The sequence below is a fragment of the Anomaloglossus baeobatrachus genome, chromosome 9, assembly GCF_048569485.1.
Source record: "Anomaloglossus baeobatrachus isolate aAnoBae1 chromosome 9, aAnoBae1.hap1, whole genome shotgun sequence".
Classification (NCBI taxonomy): Eukaryota; Metazoa; Chordata; class Amphibia; order Anura; family Aromobatidae; genus Anomaloglossus; species Anomaloglossus baeobatrachus.
Genome location: NC_134361.1, coordinates 206,700,445 through 206,720,881, shown reverse-complemented (window position 1 = coordinate 206,720,881; position 20,437 = coordinate 206,700,445). Strand labels below are relative to the sequence as shown.

The 20,437-nt window shown below is 50.2% G+C and overlaps 2 protein-coding genes across 3 annotated transcripts in view; both read left to right on the top strand.

Moving 5' to 3' along the window:
• The window catches only part of LOC142250700 (mitogen-activated protein kinase-binding protein 1-like), a 54,321-nt gene extending 34,264 nt beyond the window's left edge, over positions 1–20,057 (top strand). The window contains exons 2-8 of one of the 2 annotated variants that reach the window (XM_075322898.1): positions 9,906–10,095; positions 10,437–10,583; positions 10,670–10,854; positions 10,935–11,026; positions 11,438–11,563; positions 11,685–11,755; positions 19,566–20,057. In XM_075322898.1, coding sequence (XP_075179013.1) covers positions 9,955–10,095; positions 10,437–10,583; positions 10,670–10,854; positions 10,935–11,026; positions 11,438–11,563; positions 11,685–11,755; positions 19,566–19,595 — 792 coding nt within the window. In that variant the 5' untranslated portion in view covers positions 9,906–9,954 and the 3' untranslated portion in view covers positions 19,596–20,057. Of the gene's footprint in view, positions 1–9,872; positions 10,096–10,436; positions 10,584–10,669; positions 10,855–10,934; positions 11,027–11,437; positions 11,564–11,684; positions 11,756–19,565 lie in introns of those variants that run through there. The other variant, XM_075322897.1, reaches the window with a different exon arrangement.
• Positions 5,219–9,304, top strand: LOC142251875 (centriolin-like). Its single transcript, XM_075324923.1, has 3 exons — positions 5,219–5,286; positions 8,422–8,629; positions 8,885–9,304. The coding sequence occupies exons 1-3, from the start codon at positions 5,219–5,221 to the stop codon at positions 9,302–9,304; spliced, it is 696 nt and encodes a 231-aa protein (XP_075181038.1).
• Positions 20,058–20,437: the final 380 nt, after the last annotated feature.

Genomic DNA, 20,437 nt, shown 5'->3' with positions numbered 1-20,437 from the left:
TGCCGCCGCGCCATCCTCATCGCCACAGACTGGCCGAGGAGGTCGTAGTCCCCGGATCTGTGACATCTCACGGTCTGCCAACCGTGGGCACTACCAGCCCGGCCAGACTTACTGTCCCAAGGGCCGTTTTTTCCATCTGAATTCTACGGCCCTGAACCTGACGGTATGGCCTTTCAGTCCTGAATCCTAGCGTCTTCAGGATTATCTCAGGACGTCATTGCCACCATGAGACAGACTAGAAAACCGACGTCTGCCAAGATCTACCACAGGATGTGGAGGATATTCTTCTCTTAATGCTCTGCTCAGGGTGTGTCTCCCTGCCCATTTGCATTCACTACTTTTCCTTCCTTCCTGCAATTCTGGTTTGGAAAAAGGTTGTCACTCGGCTCCATTAAAGGACAAGTCTCAGCGCTATCTGTATTCTTCAGAAGCGCCTAGCACCACTTCCTCAGGTACACACGTTCCTGCAGGAGGTTTGTCACATTGTCCCTCTGTACAAACGGCCGTTGGACCCATGGGATCTGAACAGGGTACTAATTGCTCTCCAGAAGCCGCCCTTCGAGCCTCTGAGAGATGTTTCACTCTCTCGACTTTCCCAGAAAGAGGCCTTTCTGGTAGCGGTCACGTCTCTTAGGAGAGTGTCCGAGCTAGCAGCGCTGTCATCCAAAAGCTTCCTTCCTGGTGTTTCACTTAGCCACTTAGTACATTAGCGACCAAGTCTCATTTTTTTTAAATCAGACTAGTGTTATTTTATGAAGTACAATAATAATCCTGGAAAGCTTCAACAGGTCCCAGTGGTTATTCAAACTTTGAATTTTTATGGCCTAAACCAGATAGCTATACCACACAAAATTAGTTAATAAATAACATTTCCCACATGTCTACTTTACATCAGCACCATTTTTGAAACAGAATTTTTTTGCTAGGAAGGTAGAAGGGTTCAAAGTTTATCAGCAATTTCTCATTTTTCCAACAAAATTTATAAAACCACATTTTTAGGGACCACATCACATTTGAAGTGACTTTGAGGGGCCTTTGTGACAGACAATACCCCAACGTGACACCATTCTATAAACTGCAACCCTCAAACTGCTCAAAACTACATTCAGGAAGTTTATGAATCCTGTATGTGCTTCACAGGAGCAAAAACAATATGAAATTAAAAAATGAAAATTTAACTTTTGACCACAAAAATGTTATTTTAGCCTCAAATTTTACATTTTCACAATAGTAACAGGAAAAATTGCACCATACAATTTGATCTGCATTTTTTCTAAAAAAAAACTACTGTTTGGATGCACATCAGGGCCCAGAAGGGAAGGAGCACCATTCAACTTTTGAAATGCAAAATTGGCTGGAATCGTTAGCGACACCATGTCATGTTTGCAGAGTGCCTGATGTGCCTAATCAGTGGAGCTCCACCACAAGTGACCCCATTTTGGACACTAGACCCATCAAGGAATGTATCCAGATGTGTGGTGAGCACTTTGAACACCCAGGCGATTATACCATGTTATAATGTTGAGATGTGAAAAAAAAAAAATCACTTTTTTACAACAAAAATGTTGTCTTAGTTCCAAATTTTGCATTTTCAAAAGGGTAACAGGGGAAACTGCACCATACAATGTGTTGTGCAATTTCTTCTGAGTATGTGTCGCCGGCGGAGAGGACGCGCTCGCCACGCTCGGGGACGGGGCTTCTACTGCTGCTGCTCGGTGGCTCGAGTGATCCTCACCCATGAGTGAAAAGGGATGATTGGTTTGGGGAGATATTTCGTGATGCCACCCACGGGACGTGGTGATGATGGCACCACCGCTGCTGGTGACGGGAATCCTGGGAGAGATGGTAGAGAGCAGCTAGGATGTTGTCCCCTCCGTGGGTAGGGGTCGGTGCTCCCGGGGCCCGGTGATGTAACGGGGAGGCTGGATGGCTGGGGCACAGGGTTGAAGGGACAGCGCGGCACAGTGCCAGGCAGCACTGGTGTACTCACTCAGACAGAAAGTCACAAAGTCTCTGGTAAACCAAATGGCCGGATGGACGGGTCCCGCAGCCGGCTGCAGTGTTGTTGTGCTCTCCCCAGACGGCTGATGGTGGCTGTTTTTCCCTGCACCTGTGTAAACTGTGTTGACTCTGATGGTTTCCCAACGGTAGTCCGCTCCCCAGCGTATAGGTACCGTAGGAGCCCTTTTGCCCGCAGGCGCTGGCCCTTGGATCTCTAGCCTGTGGCGGTGGCTGTATATCCTCACGGTGTGGACTGTTGCCTTCTGTCAGGACTTGGTTGTTAGGAAACCCCTGGGGTTCCGGTCACACTCGGATTTGACCGTTGTCGGCGGCTCCAAGCCTAGTCGGGGTCCGATGGCCCTGCCTGTGTGCTTAACTTCACTCCGCTACCCCGGTTCGGTACCGGTGGGCCACCGCCCAACCCCAGTCCTACGGTTCTGCAGAGTTCCGCTAACTCCTGCAGATGGCCACCACCGTCTGCCAACCTTGCTGTCAGTGCCTGGGCTCCTACCCAGACACTTGCAGTTTGTGTCCTCTCACTTTCACCTTCTAAACTGATCTACTGCTTTTCCCGCCTCCAGGCCTGTGAACTCCTTGGTGGGTGGGGCCAACCACCTGGCTCCGCCCCACCTGGTGTGGACATCAGACCCTGGAGGGAGGCATCAAGGGTTTTTTTGTCTGACTGTTGTAACTGCCTAGGGTGGGGGTGTGTATGTTATGTCTGTGACTACCTGGCTAGTCCAGGGCGTCACATATGCCAATATGTGATGGAAAACTACTGTTTGGGTGCACAGCAGAGAAACGAAGGAGCACCATTTGATTTTTGGAATGCAAAATTGTCTGGAATCGTCAGGGTAAGTGCACACGATCAGTGTTCACAGCATTTTGGATACAGCATGCTTCAACTGCATCCGAAATGCTGCACTGTAAAGTACAAGCATAGTGGATGGGTTTTCTAGAACTCTCATGCCCACTGTGCTTGTTGTTTTTCCCGCAGTAAACACTGACCTGCGGTGCAACTTTCTAAGCTGCAGCATGTAAATTGTTTGCTGTGAAAGCACAAGTGTCCTCCATAGGGAGAACACAAGCGAGAGACCGCAGCGCACCGAACCCTGATTGTGGGTACAAGCAGCTGCGGTCTACTGCGTTCTCCTGTGAAGGAGTTTTGTGGCCCCACAGGTCAGGACCCGCTGAGTCGAGGATACAGCGAGTCCTGATTGTGTGCATGTATCCTTAGCGGATGCCATGTTGCATTTGGAGAGCCCCTGATGTGCCTAAAGAGTGTAAATCCCCCACAAGTGACCCCATTTTGGAAACTAGACTCCTCATGAAATTAATATAGATGTGTGGTGAGCACCTTGAACCCCCAAGTGCTTCATAGAATTTTATGTTAAGCCATGAAAATAAAAAATCACTTTTTTCCAATAAAAATTTTATTTTTGTTCCAAAGTTTGCATTTTCACAATATTAACAGGAGAAATTACACCATACAATTTGTTCTGCAATTTCTCTACAGTACGTCGATATCCCATATGTGGTGGAAAACTATTGTTTGGATGCACAGCAGGGCTCAGAAAGGAAAGAGCAACATTTGATTTTTGGAGTGCAATATTGCCTGGGATAGATTATGAATGCCATATTGTAACACCTGCTTGGATCCACAGACTCAGACAGGCTGTAATGGACAAGCTAGAGGGAAGCCACTCACCAAGCAGGACCCCTAGAACCCTGAAACCCTTTAACCCCTATACAGGGATTTGGAATTACATAGGGCCCAAGGTGATCACTACCTGTGGAAGGCTGCAGTTCGATGATAGTAGTAGTCAGGCAGGGTCAAACCGGGAAATGCAAAACAGGGACAGAATCACGCAGGCAAGGACGTAATCAGAAAACAAAGCAGAGGTGAAATCTGGATCGGGCAGCAAGGTACATAAACAGCATGCAGGAGGGTAGTCAGGAAACAAGCAGAAGTCAGAACACCAGAATTACTAAACAGAACAGGGCAGGACAGGAACCAGAAATACAGAACTATCTCTGGCAGAGGTCAGCAGACAGGATGGCAAATACAAAGGGTGTGGTGTCTTCCCATTGGTTGTAGCTGAATGATGGTAACTTCTGCTGGAAGACACACACCACTTACAGTCAGCCAGTGCTACTGCAGATCCCAAGGAAACCCAGCCCAGTGGATGAGCGGAGCCTGTGCCCACCAGCGCCGCTGGCATCGACTCCTCTCCCATCACCAGCCCTATCCATGACAAGAACACGGTATTGCCTGGTGATCGAAGCAGAAGTCGCTGGAGCGGACTCCTGTGGGGACGTAACACATGCCTCGTTTGCAGAGCAGCCAAGGTTTCAAAACAGCAGAAACCCCCCAAATGTGACACATTTTTGGAAACCACACCCCTTAAGATTTTTTTCTAGGGGGGTGGTGAGCATCTTGAACCCATTGGTGTTTCACTGAATTTTATGATATTGGGCAGTATAAATGATATATTACATTTTGTTTTCAACAAAACTGATGCTGAAGTGAAAAAAAATATTTTTCAAGGGTAACAGGAGAAAAAGTACCATAAAATATGTTACACGATTTCTCCTGACTACAGCAGTATCCCATATGTGATCAGAAACTACTTTTCAGGCACAGTGCACAGCATAGAAGGAAAGGCGCACCATATCGGAGTGCAGATTTGGCTGGATTGCTTTGCGAGTACCATATCATATTAGCAGAGCCCCTGAGGTGCCAGAACAGCAGAAATCACACGTAACCCCATCTTAGAAACTGGACCCCTCAATTAATTTATTTATGGGTGCCGTTTTCAATTTGACATCACAGGTGTGTCACAAAATGTTATACCATTGAGCGGTGAAGAAAAAATAATTACATTTTTACCACTAAAATGTAATTTTAGCCCCATATTTTACATTTTCACAAAGTTAAATAGATGAAAGAGTCTGTATAATTATTATTACACAAATTCTTGTGAAAGTGAGTATACCACATATGTGGCTGTGCAGTACCATTTGGCCACATGGCGAGACTTGGGAGGGAAGGAGCACTATTTGACTTTTGGAGCACAGAGTTTCCTAGTATGGTTTTTGGACGCCATATACAAAGACCCTAAGTTCCAAAACAGCAGAAACCACCTTCAAGTGACCCCAAATTGGAAATTACACCCTTCTGGGAATTCATCTACCGGTGTAGAGAAGATTTTGAAACATGGAACACATGGGTGTTTTCCAGAAAAAAGCAGCAATGGATGTTGCTGTTGTGAAAATGGAAATCTTGTAGTGCCCAGAATATTGTGTCCAGCTTCAGCTTCAAGAGACCTGCACCTTGTAAATGTAATGGGCTTTCCTTACTATAGAAAAGCCAAACATGTGGATGCTACCTGTGGTTTAGGCACATTGTGGGGCTCAGAAGGGAGGGAGCGTTTGGATTTAGTTTACAGAGATATACCTTGCCGTGGTGACCGGGCTTACATGCATTGGCCAATTCATAAACCAAATATCTCTTTTTTCATATATTCCTATAGCAGTAATGAAATACCAGAATTCCTTTATGCATTGTTGGCTTTTTAGTGTGCAACTGTATGCATCTTCATGTACTGCAATAGACATGTATTGCAATTCTTGAGACCTATCATTACACAGACAGAATGCCTACAATTGTTCTCTGGCCTAACAGACCATCATACCACAATACCAGGAGGTAATTGTTTGACCTCTGGGTGCCATGACAACCATTGGCTCCCCATGATTTAGTCACGGGAGTGGCCAATGGAGGTCAGAATAGGAGCCCTCTCCCACAAGCTTCTAAATGCCATGATCACTATCCATTGCAGCATCTAGAGGGCCACACACCATCCCTGGCTGTTACTACGGGAGCTCGGCTGTTGGCTTTGCCGAGCTCCTGCAGTAATGGTGTGAAAAGTACTGATATTTGGGTGGCATGGTGGCTCAGTGATTCTTGGGTTCAAATCCCCCCAAGGACAACATCTGCAAGGAATTTGCATGTTCTCCCTGTGATTGTATGGGTTTGCTCTGGGTACTTTGGTTTCCTCTCACTCAGCTCGCCGCCGATGTGGAAATGAGGAGACCACTTTAACTGTGAGAGCATTTGCACATGACAGTTTTTTGGAAAAGCCTGTCTTAACTTCTTTTTACTTAGGCTACTTTCACACATCCGGTTTTTGCACTGCGGCACAATACGGCACTCTGCAGAAAAACCGCAACCGTTTTTTTTGCCGCCGGTTGCGGGTTTTTTTGCATAGACTTACATTAGTGCCGTATTGTGCCGCATGGGCCTGCGTTCGGTCCGGTTTTTGCCGCATGCGGCAGATTTAGCCGATGCCACGGCCGGATGGAACGTTGCCTGCAACGTTTTTTACTCCGGCAAAAAAAACCGCATCGCGCCGCATCCGGCCGCTGCGGCGCATTTTCAATGCATGCCTATGGATGCCGGATGCGGCGCGATGCGGAAAAAACCGCATCCGGCCGCCGCATGCGGTTTCTTCTACTGCGCATGCTCAGTAGCGTGCCGCAACCGGAAAAAAATGGACGGGCCGCATGTAAAAACTTATGCAAAGGATGCGGTGTTTTCGCTGCATCCGTTCCATAGGTTTCACAGCCGGATTGAGCCGCAGTGCTCAAACCGGATGTGTGAAAGTAGCCATAGAGGCAGACCACAAGTGGAGCCTTAAAGCTTGGATAAAATTGTATATACGTGGATATGATACATATGTAACAAATAGTCTATTTGTGTTAGCACCAACTCTCTAGGGGTTAATGAAGATGATAATATCCAGATGTATTATGTTTTCATGTCAGGCATTTCAATGTGCTCATCTTACACTGTTTTCACATTGTAGTCAGGCTTTAGAAACTTTGCATATGTAGCAGTGCGCTTTTTCCTGCTTAACTTGCAAGTTAAAATAGACAACAAAATTCATGTTGTGACATGTTACTGGGTCAATTATACATTGGATCTTCTATTTCTCAAGATTTTAGTGTAATATTGTCAAGAGAAGTGTGAACATTTATCATCTTGAAAAAAAAAATTCCACTAAAGACATTCTTAGCCATAAGTTTTGCAGGTATGTACCGTTCTAATCAAAAACATTCAGAACCTGAGGTTTGAAAGCTTTGGCTGTAATTATTCAGTGCCTACTTATAGAATTGACAGTAGGTGTAAATTATGAACACATACCTCCCAACCGTCCCGGATACAGCGGGACTTTCACGCTTTACATTGTTTGTCCCGTTGCCACGGGCGGGACGGCCGTCTCCCGGGATCCGCCCACCCACTCTCCCCGCCTCACTGCTTTTCCCTCCTACCATCCTAGTAGACGTGGCATAACAGAGAGGAGCGCTGTGCTGCTGCTGGTATGTAAACTGAATCTCCCCAGCGCTGATTTCCTTCTCCCCCCCCCCCCCGGCCGGAGCTGTTCGGGCGGACGGCCGCCTCTCTGTTCGGGCGGACGGCCGCCTCTCTGTGCGGGCGACCGGCCGCCTCTCTGTGGCTGCCTGCGTGTCCATGCTGGAGGCCCGCCGGCTGCCTGCGTGTCCATGCTGGAGGCCCGCCGGCTGCCTGCGTGTCCATGCTGGAGGCCCGCCGGCTGCCTGCGTGTCCATGCTGGAGGCCCGCCGGCTGCCTGCGTGTCCATGCTGGAGGCCCGCCGGCTGCCTGCGTGTCCATGCTGGAGGCCCGCCGGCTGCCTGCGTGTCCATGCTGGAGGCCCGCCGGCTGCCTGCGTGTCGATGCTGGAGGCCCGCCGGCTGCCTGCGTGTCAATGCTGGAGGCCCGCCGGCTGCCTGCGTGTCAATGCTGGAGGCCCGCCGGCTGCCTGCGTGTCCATGCTGGAAGCCCGCCGGCTGCCTGCGTGTCCATGCTGAATGGGTGTGGATGGGGAGTGGATATGGGCGTGACTGTGAAATGGGTGTGGTTAGGGGGCGTGGCCTAAAACTTTGCCGCCGCGCGCCCAGGCTGGGGTTGCCGGCCCTCGCCTTTACTGGACTGGTGGCACTGGCCCTCGTCTCTCCTGTTCTGGGCTGGGGAAGCTGGCCCTCGTCTTTCCTGGACTGGGGGCGCCAGACCTTGCCTCGCCTCTCCTGTCCCAAGCTGGGGGCGCCGGCCCTCGCCTCGCCTCTCCTGTCCCGGGCTGGGGGCACTGGCCCTCGCCTCGCCTCTCCTGTCCCAAGCTGGGGGCGCCGGCCCTCGCCTCGCCTCTCCTGTCCCGGGCTGAAGAGGCCCTGGATTATTGGACATTTCATTACAATGTTTCCTCCAGACGTGGAGGAGCCGTATATGTGCAGACACAACAGCGCCCTCATGTTACACATGGGGGGCCGATGCTACAATGGACACTGGATGTGTATGGCACACGTGGGACCCGTGTAATTTCTACATTTGGTTTTTGGCAGATGTTTGGGTCCATCTGATGTCCTGGGGCAGAATCTTCTGGAGCTACAGAGACAGATCGGTCAGATCCTGCGGAAATCAGAAGAGGAGAAGAAGGAGGCAGAGGAGCGGCACCAGAGGCTGCAAAAGGAGGTCTCTGCCCTCCAGGAGCGTGCCCGCCAGGCCCCCGAGGACTATAAGAAGGCGTGTACCAAGGCGGCAGACGCCAGGGTGAGCACAGAGACGGAGTCCGCACGCAGCTTCTCACCACTGCTCTGCTGCCAGCCACAAACTGCTGTGCAATAATGTCTAACACGTTACAATGTGTCAGTGCATTAGGTCACAGGGGAGACTGGATGCAAATGTAACAAAACCTCAGCTGTGCGTAATACCAGTATCCAGCAGTATGTCATGTAGAGATGTGGAAACTGGTGAGACGCATTGTGCACAGGAATGGAGGAAGACTTAGATCTCTCTTCTCCATAGATCCAGATGGAGCAGCGACAACACGAAGCAGCGGAGCGACAGCACGAGGCAGCGGAGCGACAGCACGAGGCAGCGGAGCGACAACTGGAAAACCAGGTCCAACGGCTGAACCAGAAGCTCCGCACCATGGAGGAGATACAAGGCCTGGCTGACCAGCAGCTGCTGGAGGCTGAGGAAGAGCGGGAGAGGCTGCTGGCCGAGCTGCACCAGCTGGAGGCCGAGGTGCGGTATTCACTGCCAGCTGGTGAACCCCGAAATGCTGCCCATACCCTCCTGCACCCCGAAATCCTGCCAATACACCCCCCCCCGCACCCTGAAATCCTGCCCATACTCCCTCACCCCGAAATCTGGGACCTTACCCTGAAATCCTGCCCATTCCCCCGACACTCTGAAATCCTGCCCATACCCCCGACACTCTGAAATCCTGCCCATACCCCCGACACTCTGAAATCCTGCCCATACTCCCCCCGCACTCTGAATACCCTGCCCATACTCCCCCCGCACTCTGAATACCCTTAATAATCTGCCCATACCCCCTGCGCCTCCTCAGTCTTGTATGTGTACCGAGGAGCGCCCCCTTCAGCATGTGTACGGTGCAGTGGAGCACCCCCTTCAGCATGTATGCGGTGCGGCGGAGCACCCCCTTCGGCGTGTGCTGATACGATGCTGTGTTTTGTAGCGGGATGTACAGGATTCCCGCGCTCGGCACAGACTCTCCGGACTGGACCAAGAGTTGAGGGAACTGAAGAGGGACGTCGCCTCATCCGACAAGATGGGCAGCGTCGTGCCGATTTCAGTGGTGGGCAGCGTCGTGCTGCTTTCAGTGTTGGGCAGCGTCGTGCCGCTTTCAGTGTTGGCCAGCGTCGTGCCGCTTTCAGTGTTGGGGAGCGTCGTGCCTCTGGATGGCCTCCGCTTTCTGCCTTGTGCTCGCTCTCCATTTATATATAGTTTATATAGGTTTTCCTTTAAATCTCCCATATCTGTTTGTTTGTTTTTTTCATGCAATCTATTCTCTTTGCAGCCGCCTCTTCTCCAATGCTGCGGATGCCAAGTACCCGGACACCGTCGGTATGACTTTTGACTCCACCAACCAGTGGCTGTCTTGTGTGTACAATGACCACAGTCTTTATGTATGGGACATTAAAGATCTGAAGAAAGTGGGGAAAGTCTACTCTGCCCTGTACCACTCCTCCTGTGTATGGAGCGCTGAGGTATGAGCGTGCCGACCGAGATAAAAAATACAACACAGATGTCTATTTTATAGTATTGATGTGCTGCCTTGTTCAGCGAGCGCCGCTCTGAGGGCGTTTATATGTGCGGAGTCATCTCCTTTTAAGATAAAACTGGCTATTATAAATTGCAGTGATCTGATCTATAGAATCACATCAGTACATCTTATTCTGGGCTGATTTGAAGCCGCAGATACTTTACATTTTTTCTGTTGATTGTAAAGTGAGTGACTCTACAATTAAGGAATTGTTATTTAAGCCGTTTCATCTTATAAATGGTAGCATTTGCTTCTTATATACCAATTTTATATATTTTTGTCTAGGTTTACCCTGAAATGAAGGACAGCAACCAGGCCTGCCTGCCCCCAAACTCCTTCATTACCGGCTCTTCTGACAGCACCATCCGACTGTGGAACATGGAGACGTCTAACATCCATGGCACGGCGTTACACCGGAACATCCTCAGCAATGTGCGTGTATTTGGTTGTGGGGGGGGGGGTTGTTTCATGTACAGCACGACCAACTCTTATTGTCTCACGTTCTTTGACTTTACCAGGACTTGATGAAAATTCTTCTGATTGATGGTAACACACAAGCTCTGCTCGACACTGACTGTAACTGCACTGGGTTGGTGGACAAGGTCGATGTGCAGACCCTGGACACCGAGGCCGGGATTCGCTCCGTGTGTGTGAGCCCCAATGGCCAACACTTGGCCTCAGGCGACAGAACCGGCACACTCAGGTATAGGGTCAGAGGGGATATCTGGCATCGAAATTCTCACTATATTAGGGGGATTGAATGCTTATTCTTCATTATTACAGGGTTCATGAGCTGCAGTCTCTGACGGAGCTACTGAAAGTAGAAGCTCATGATTCGGAAATCCTTTGCTTAGAATATTCTAAACCAGACACAGGTAAATATACAAACAAAAGGATACAGCAGCCTCTGTAAGCACCAAACATAGAATATGTGAAATCTAAACTGCATTAATGCTATATGCAATATACATAAAAAAATGAAAGTTGGCTCATCAACCACGGCAAGGTGACCTTTCTTTGATGGGACCCTATATTAGTGTCCTGCCTCTCCTGGGCTATAATTCTACAAATGTATGGGGAGATAGGATCTGGCACTAATTAAAATCACCCTGTGGCTGATAGGCGGAAAGCACAGTCAGAATAGGTGGCACACAAGAATTGGCCAATTCATGTGAGCCGATCAACCGTGGCAAGGTGACCTTTTATACGTGCATTTATGTATTGTGATTCATTTTATTTCTTCAATATCTTATGCTTTTTTTTTTTTTTTTTGTTTGCCTTTTTAGGAATGAACCTGTTGGCCTCTGCCAGCCGTGACCGACTGATTCATGTCCTAGATGCATCAAAAGATTACAGCCTTCAACAAACCTTGGATGACCACTCTTCATCAATCACTGCTGTAAAATTTACTGGTGAGCTCTGATGTGCAGTCATATAGACTAGTACAATGCTATATACCTTGTAAAGAAGACTGATCATCTTTGCCAAGATGGCGACTGTCGTACTGCTAACCTGAATCTGCTACTTTTTCAGCTAACGATGGCAAGATGCGAATGATCAGCTGTGGAGCAGATAAAAGCATTTACTTCCGCACTGCTGAGCAGGTATGGTTGTGAAACATATATATACACTGTGTGCAGAATTATTAGGCAAATGAGTATTTTGATCACATTTTTATACATGTTGTCCTACTCCAAGCTGTATAGGCTTGAGAGCCAACTACCAATTAAGTAAATCAGGTGATGTGCATCTCTGTAATGAGGAGGGGTGCGGTGTAATGACATCAACACTCTATATGAGGTGTGCTTAATTATTAGGCAACTTCTTTTCTTTTGGCAAAATGGGTCAGAAGAGAGATTTGACGGGCTCTGAAAAGTCCAAAATTGTGAGATGTCTTGCAGAGGGATGCAGCAGTCTTCAAATTGCCAAACTTTTGAAGCGTGATCACCGAACAATCAAGCGTTTCATGGCAAATAGCCAACAGGATCGCAAGAAGCGTGTTGGGCAAAAAAGGGTGCAAAATAACTGCCTATGAATTGAGGAAAATTCAGCGTGAAGCTGCCAAGATCCCATTTGCCACCAGTTTGGCCATATTTCAGAGCTGCAACGTTACTGGAGTATCAAAAAGCACAAGGTGTGCCATACTCAAGGACATGGCCAAGGTAAGGAAGGCTGAAAAACCACCACCTCTGACCAAGAAACATAAGATAAAACGTCAAGACTGGGCCAAGAAATATCTTAAGAATGATTTTCAAAGATTTTATGGACTGATGAAATAAGAAGTGATACTTGATGGGCCAGATGGATGGGCCAGAGGCTGGATCAGTAAAGGGCAGAGCGCTCCACTCCTACTCAGACGCCAGCAAGGTGGAGGTGGGGACTGGTATGGGCTGGTATCATCAAAGATGAACTTGTGGGACCTTTTTGGGTTGAGGATGGAGTGAAGCTCAACTCCCAGACCTACTGCCAGTTTCTGGAAGACAACTTCTTCAAGCAGTGGTACAGGAAGAAGTCGGTAACGTTCAAGAAAAACATGATTTCTTTATCGTTCCTATGGGAGACCCAGACCATGGGTGTTTAGCTTCTGCCTCCGGAGGACACACAAAGTACTACACTTAAAAGTGTAGCTCCTCCCTCTGAGCTTATACACCCCCTGGAGAACCAGATCTAGCCAGTTTATCGCTTTGTGTTCAGGAGGCATACATCCACACATGCATTCTCATCTGATTTTTTGATTTTTGGAAAGAGTTTGAAGAAAAGCGGGTCCAAGTCTGGACTCCCGGCATGTCCCTTCTCACCCCACTGTGTCGGCGGTGTTGTTAAGGTTGATTCCAAGGCTGGAGCCTTACATGCCGCGCTCCTTCACCATCCCTCCTGGGCTCTGGCTTGAAGTGGGAGCCAGCACGGTCTCCATGCTTAGCAGGAGACCGGTCTCCATCCTTAGCCCTTCAGGACCCTGCTGGACCGGAGCACTCATCCCCAGGGACTTGGAACCCGGCGTCTCAGCAAGCAAACTACCTGAGACGTTTATATATTGGGGGTCCCTGTACTTTTTTGTTGTGGGAGAGTGTGCTGATGTGTTTTTATGACATTTCCGGCGGGTTCTCTGGCTGTTGCCTGAGAACCGCGCCGATGGTGCCTGCGCGCCGGCCGCGCCGCTCAAATTTAGGCCCCGGCTTTGCCGGAGGCCTACTTTCGGTTTCACTGCCCTCGCATGTCACTCATGCAGAGGGATAGGCTCGGCTCCGCCCGGCGGCCGTTCTGCAAGGGGAGGGACACTCCCTACTGCAGTATGTGTCTCCTCAACTGTAGATCTCTATGGCCCTTCAGATCCCGCATCTCAAACAAGTCCCGCCCCCTCTCTTTGCTCCGGCGGCCATTTTCCCAGCGTTCTCTCTGCATTGCAGCGCTGGTCTGCAGCATCTCTGCTGAGTTGCTGTGCTTGGGGGTCCGGGCTTCGGGATCTGGAGGGCACACAACACTGCTCCAGCGGTCTGGTAAGCCACAACCGGTCTCCGGTTGTGGACCTCTGATTATACTCTCTGGGGTTCATTCTCTGGCAGAGCCCCCACTCCAGCAGCATGTCTCACACGAGGAGCAAGGCTCCAAAGCTGTATTCAGTATGCACTGCATGTAAGCTCCTGCTGCCTGAACCGAGCATCTTCCCACATTGTGATGCCTGCTCTAACGTGGCGGTGCGTCAGCCTGGAGTCTCACCCCCAGTGGTCTCTCAGGCTGCTCCTGCTCCTGTGGCTGAACCCCCGGCTTGGGTAGAATCCTTTTCTAGGTCTATCTCCCAGTCTTTTGCTGACTCCAAGGGACTTCTGTCCAGGACTTTGCTGAACATGCATCAGCCCCTTTCACAGGGTGCCTCTGCTGCTAGGGGTCTCTCAGGACCGGAGCTCACAGAGGATTCATCATCTGGTCCCAGACCCCGTCCTTCTAAGAAGAGACGCAGGGTTCCCTCTCCTTCCTCGTCCCACGGCTCTAATTCAGGAGCTGACTCGCAGGACGAGGAGGATGTCTTTACGGGGGGCTCGGAGGTTAACTCCATGTACCCCATTGATCTGTCCGAAAGTGACTCAGATGTTAGTGATTTGATTGCGTCCATTAATTCTGTACTGGATCTCAATCCGCCAGTATCAGAGGAGCAACCCTCTCTGGCAGAAAAGCACCAGTTTACCTCGCCTAAGAGATAAAGAGTGTGTTCTTTAGCCACTCCAGTTTTCAGGCCGCTGTGACCAAGCCCAGAGCCTGTCCTGACAAACGCTTCCCAAAGCGTGGTTCTGATGACCGCTTTCCCTTTCCACCTGAGGTGGTCAAGGAGTGGGCTCATTCCCCAAAGGTAGACCCTCCGGTGTCTAGACTCTCAGCCCGGACCATTGTATCGGTTGCTGATGGCACCTCTCTTAAGGATTCCACTGACCGCCGGATTGACCTTCTGGCCAAATCCATATATGAAGCGGCGGGGGCTTCGTTCTCCCCGACTTTTGCAGCAGTGTGGGCTCTGAAAGCCATCTCTGCTTCTCTAGAGGGGATGCATTCCCTCGCCAGGGAATCTATGCCCGAAATGGTTACCTTAACTTCCCAAGCTTCAGCTTTTTCATGCTATGCCATGTCTGCCATGCAGGAGGATTCTCACCGCACTGCGGTGGCTTCGGCTAATTCCCTCGCTATCCGCAGAATCTTGTGGCTTCGAGAGTGGAAGGCAGATGCTTCTTCAAAGAAGTACCTTGCTGGACTCCCTTTTCAGGGTCCCGGCTGTTCGGGGAACAGCTGGATGAAATTATTAAGGAAGCTACTGGCGGGAAGAGTACTTCCATGCCACAAACCAAAACCAGGAAACCTGTCCAGGGCAGGAATCAGTCGAGGTTTCGTTCCTTTCGTTCCTCCAACTGGTCCTCCTCTAAGCTCTCGGCCTCGTCCACTAACTCAGCCAAGGACCAGAAATCCAACTGGCGCCCAAAAGCGTGTCCACAAAAGACCGCAGGAGGTGCTGCCGCTAAGGCAGCCTCCTCGTGACTATCTGTCCGCGCCAGAAACGTCCTTAGTCGGTGGCAGGCTCTCCCACTTTGGCGACGCGTGGTTTCAACACGTCTCCGATCAGTGGGTGAGGGATATCATCTCCCACGGCTACAGGATAGAATTCTCTTCCAGCCCGCCAAACAGATTTTTTCTCTCAACTCCCCCCTGCTCCAAGGCCGCCGCCTTCTCACAGGCCGTGGCATCCTTGCAGGCCAACGGAGTAATTGTACCGGTTCCCGCCCGGGAACGGTTCAGAGGTTTCTACTCAAATCTCTTCCTAGTCCCCAAAAAGGATGGTTCCTTCCGGCCCATCCTGGATCTCAAGCTTCTCAACAAGCATGTTCAGGTGCGGCATTTTCGCATGGAGTCTCTGCGATCAGCCATTGCCTCAATGACCCAAGGGGATTTCCTGGCATCCATTGACATCAGAGATGCCTATCTGCATGTACCAATTGCAGTTTCACACCAGCGTTGGCTACGTTTTGCAATCGGAGAGGAACATTTCCAATTCGTGGCTCTCCCCTTCGGGTTGGCCACAGCTCCTCGGGTATTCACCAAGGTCATGGCAGCAGTGATTGCGGTCCTGCACCTACAGGGGTTGGCAGTGATCCCTTACCTGGACGACCTTCTAGTCAAGGCTTCATCCAGCGTAGACTGTCAGCGGACTGTCTCGCTCACTCTCGCCACTCTAGCCCAATTCGGGTGGCTTGTCAACCTTCCCAAATCCACTCTGACTCCGACCCAGAGTCTCACGTACCTAGGGATGCAGTTCGAGACTTTGCCGGCACTTGTGAAGTTGCCCTTAGTCAAACAGCAGTCCCTCCAACTGGCGGTGCGCTCTCTGCTGAGGCCCCGCCGTTATTCCCTCAGGCGCCTGATGCAGGTGCTGGGTCAAATGGTGGCGTCAATGGAGGCTGTTCCCTTTGCCCAGTTCCATCTGCGCCCTCTGCAGCTGGACATTCTCCGCTGTTGGGACAAGCGGCCTTCCTCCTTGCACAGGTTAGTGGCTCTGTCGCCACAGACCAGGAGCTCTCTTCAGTGGTGGCTTCGGCCCCTCTCTCTGTCCCAGGGGCGCTCCTTTCTGGCCCCGTCCTGCGTGATCCTCACCACGGATGCCAGTCTATCCGGCTGGGGAGCGGTATGTCTCCACCACCGAGCGCAGGGCACTTGGACTCCATCCGAGTCAGCCCTTTCGATCAATGTGCTGGAAACCAGAGCCGTGCTTCTGGCTCTCCTAGATTTTCACCATCTGCTGGCGGGCAGGCACATCCGAGTCCAGTCGGACAACGCGACAGCGGTTGCCTACATCAACCACCAAGGCGGGACACGCAGCCGCCTGGCAATGTTGGAGGTACAACGCATCCTTCAATGGGCGGAGGACTCCAAGTCCACCATATCCGCAGTCCACATCCCAGGCGTGGAAAACTGGGAGGCAGATTATCTCAGCCGTCAAACCGTGGACAGTGGTGAGTGGTCCCTGCACCCAGCAGTTTTTCAGTCAATCTGCCGCAAATGGGGCACTCCGGACGTGGACCTAATGGCATCCCGTCACAACAACAAAGTTCCCGTTTACGTGGCTCGCTCCCACGATCCTCAGGCATTCACCTCGGACGCTCTGGTTCAAGACTGGTCCCAGTTTCGTCTGTCCTACGTGTTTCCCCCTCTAGCTCTCTTGCCCAGAGTCCTGCGCAAGATCAGAATGGAGGGCCGTCGAGTCATCCTCATTGCTCCGGACTGGCCCAGGCGAGCTCGGTACCCAGACCTGCTCCATCTGTCCGTAGAGGTGCCGTGGCATCTTCCGGACCGTCCAGACCTTCTCTCACAAGGTCCGTTTTTCCGCCTGAATTCTGCGGCTCTCAAATTGACGGCGTGGCTCTTGAGTCCTGGATCTTGACGGCTTCTGGTATCCCTCCTGAAGTCATCTCCACTATGACTCGGGCCTGTAAGTCTTCCTCCGCCAAGATCTATCACAGGACTTGGAAAATTTTCCTGTCCTGGTGTCGCTCTTCCGGCCATCCTCCTTGGCCATTTTCCTTGCCGACCCTTCTGTCCTTTCTACAGTCTGGTCTGCAGCTGGGACTGTCCCTCAACTCTCTCAAGGGACAAGTCTCAGCTCTGTCAGTGCTGTTCCAGCGGCGTCTCGCCCGGCTGGCTCAGGTCCGCACCTTCATGCAGGGCGCGTCTCACATCATTCCGCCTTACCGGCGGCCCTTGGATCCCTGGGACCTTAACTTGGTCCTCACGGTTTTGCAGAAACCCCCCTTTGAGCCTCTTAGGGAGGTTTGTTTCGTCTTTCACAGAAAGTGGTCTTTCTAGTGGCCATAACTTCCCTCAGGAGAGTCTCCGATTTGGTTGCGCTCTCTTCGGAGTCACCTTTTTTGGTTTTTCATCAAGACAAGGTGGTTCTCCGTCTGACTCCGGACTTTCTTCCTAAGGTGGTCTCTCCTTTCCACCTTAACCAGGACATTACCCTACCTTCCTTTTGTCCGGCTCCTGTTCATCGCTTTGGAAAAGCGCTGCATACTCTGGATCTGGTGCGTGCTCTCCGGATCTATCTGTCTCGCACCGCTGCTCTTAGGTGGTGCACCTCTCTTTTTGTGCTAACCACAGGTCGGCGCAAGGGCCTCACTGCTTCTAAGCCGACCTTAGCCCGTTGGATTAGGTCGACCATTTTGGACGCCTACCAGTGTTCTCAGGTGCCTCCCCCGCCGGGGATCAAGGCACACTCGACCAGAGCTGTCGGTGCCTCTTGGGCTTTCAGGCACCAGGCTACGGCTCAACAAGTCAGTCAGGCTGCCACTTGGACTAGCCTGCATACCTTTTCAAAGCACTACCAAGTGCATGCTCATGCTTTGGTAGATGCGAGCTTGGGTAGACGCATCCTTCAGGCGGCTGTCGCCCATTTGTGAAGTTAGGTTCTGCCTACTTCTTAGTTTTTCTGTTTATTTCCCACCCATGGACTGCTTTGAGACGTCCCATGGTCTGGGTCTCCCATAGGAACGATAAAGAAAAAGAGAATTTTGTTTACTTACCGTAAATTCTTTTTCTTATAGTTCCGTATTGGGAGACCCAGCTCCCTCCCTGTTGCCTGTTGGCAGTTTCTTGTTCCACGTGTTTTCACCGGCTGTTGTTGTTGACAGAATCTCCGGTTGTTCCGGTTTTTGCTCTGTTTTTACTTGTGGGTGGCAATTCTCCTTCAGCTTTTGCACTAACCTGGCTAGATCTGGTTCTCCAGGTGGTGTATAAGCTCAGAGGGAGGAGCTACACTTTTAAGTGTAGTACTTTGTGTGTCCTCCGGAGGCAGAAGCTAAACACCCATGGTCTGGGTCTCCCAATACGGAACTATAAGAAAAAGAATTTACGGTAAGTAAACAAAATTCTCTTTTTTCATGCAGGACAATGCTCCGTCACATGCATCCAACTACTCCACAGCGTGGCTGGCCAGTAAAGGTCTAAAAGATGAAAAAATGACATGGCCCCCTTGTTCACCTGATCTGCACTCCATAGAGAACCTGTGGTCCCTCATAAAATGTAAGATCTACAGGGAGGGAAAACAGTCCACCTCTCAGAACAGTGTCTGGAGGCTGTGGTGGCTGCTGCACGCAATGTTGATCGTAAACAGATCAAGCAACTGACAGAATCTATGGATGGTTGGCTGCTGAGTGTCATCATAAAGAATGATGGCTATATTGGTCACTAATTTTAAATTTTTATTTCTAAATTTTGTGCAGTTATATTGGTTTACTTGGTGAAAATAAATAAGTGAGATGGGAATATATTTGGTTTTTATTAAGTTGCCTAATAATTCTGCACAGTAATAGTTACCTGCACAAACAGATATCCTCCTAAGATAGCCAAATAAAAAAAAACCCAAAACACTCCAATTTCCAAAAATATTAAGCTTTGATATTTGAGTCTTTTGGGTTGATTGAGAACATAGCTGTTGATCAATAATAAAAAAAAGCCTCTAAAATACAACTTGCCTAATAATTCTGCACACTGTGTATATTATATAGAGTTCATGCTTTGGTGGTTGGTTCTCGGATGTCTGAAGTCTTTACAGGCCTCATATCCGCTGCTCTGCCATAATACTGACCAGCCGGCGGTCAATCGCAGAAACTGCGTTTGTCCTGTGACTCAGCCGGTCTTCAAAGCTGCAGTAAATGATGTCTGTACTGAGACCAGTGACTCACATTTTGCCTTCAGACATAATAAATGTTCTGTCTCCATTTAAGTAAACTTGTCATGTTGGTGGTGTAACAGGGGCACGCCGCTGTGGTTTGGGAACACATGCGGCTGATCTAGCGGGACGTGGTTAGCTGGAGCATTGCAAAGGCGAAGGTACCTGTTTTATTTGTTTTTCTGCGGTTGACATTGTTTTCCTTTCAGATACAAGCCGTCCGAGTGTGTGGATCCTAGGTCATTCACTTGTGTACTGGGCGGCTCGGAGAGCGGACTCTCGACCTGGTGGCTGGTCCTTGGGATTACTCGACATCGATGTTAACTGGAGAGGTATCAGGGGCCTGTCCTGGCCGCAAGTTTTACCGGAGGTGGTCAAGATAGTAAGGATGGTCTCTTCCCCAGTGGTTATGGTGATACACGCCGGGGGTAACGACCTGGTTTCTTTCCCGTTGGCTGAGTTACTGACCCTTATGCGGTCAGATATGGACAAATTCCCCTGCTTCTTCCCCCAAATGAAGCTGGTTTGGTCCAAGGTAATTCCACGGCTCGTTTGGCATGGCGCTAGGGAAGGTTTCGCCATAGAACGAACACGGCGAACACTGAATCAGCGTATCTCCAAATTCATCCGGTTTAAAAACGGGGTTGTCGTCCGCCATCACCAGCTGGAGGGTGATAATGCGGCTTACCTGCGGGCGGATAGAGTGCATCTGAATGATAGTGGGCAGGATGTGTTCATGGCAGGAATCCGTGAGGGTGTCGTGCAAGCGCTCCAGTCCCTGGTGGGTGGGGTCGCAGCTCGTTGATATTTGGCTGCTCCTTGGCGGAAGGGGTTGGAAATAAGGAAAAATGGAGGCGAAATACCCGCACCAGACGGCCGAGTGGCAGTACTTTACCTAAACCCCTGGTATATTTGGCTGGTTTAACGCCTGTTTGGAGAGCTGTGACCATAATTTTATCCCAAAAGATGAGAGCATTGATTTCCTTTGACTCTCCAAAGCAAAGTTAAATAAAAAGTTTGTTTTAAAGAAAAAATGGTGTCGTGGTGTCTCTTAAAGGGGGGGGATATGTGCTGGGGTCCT

Bases quoted from the DNA above. Each gene is read 5' to 3' on its own strand.
- LOC142251875 (XM_075324923.1), top strand. From the start codon at position 5,219: ATGGAACACATGGGTGTTTTCCAGAAAAAAGCAGCAATGGATGTTGCT. The intron at 5,287-8,421 runs GTAGTGCCCAGA...GGTTTTTGGCAG, and splicing joins GTTGTGAAAATGGAAATCTT to ATGTTTGGGTCCATCTGATG. The intron at 8,630-8,884 runs GTGAGCACAGAG...TCTTCTCCATAG, and splicing joins CCAAGGCGGCAGACGCCAGG to ATCCAGATGGAGCAGCGACA.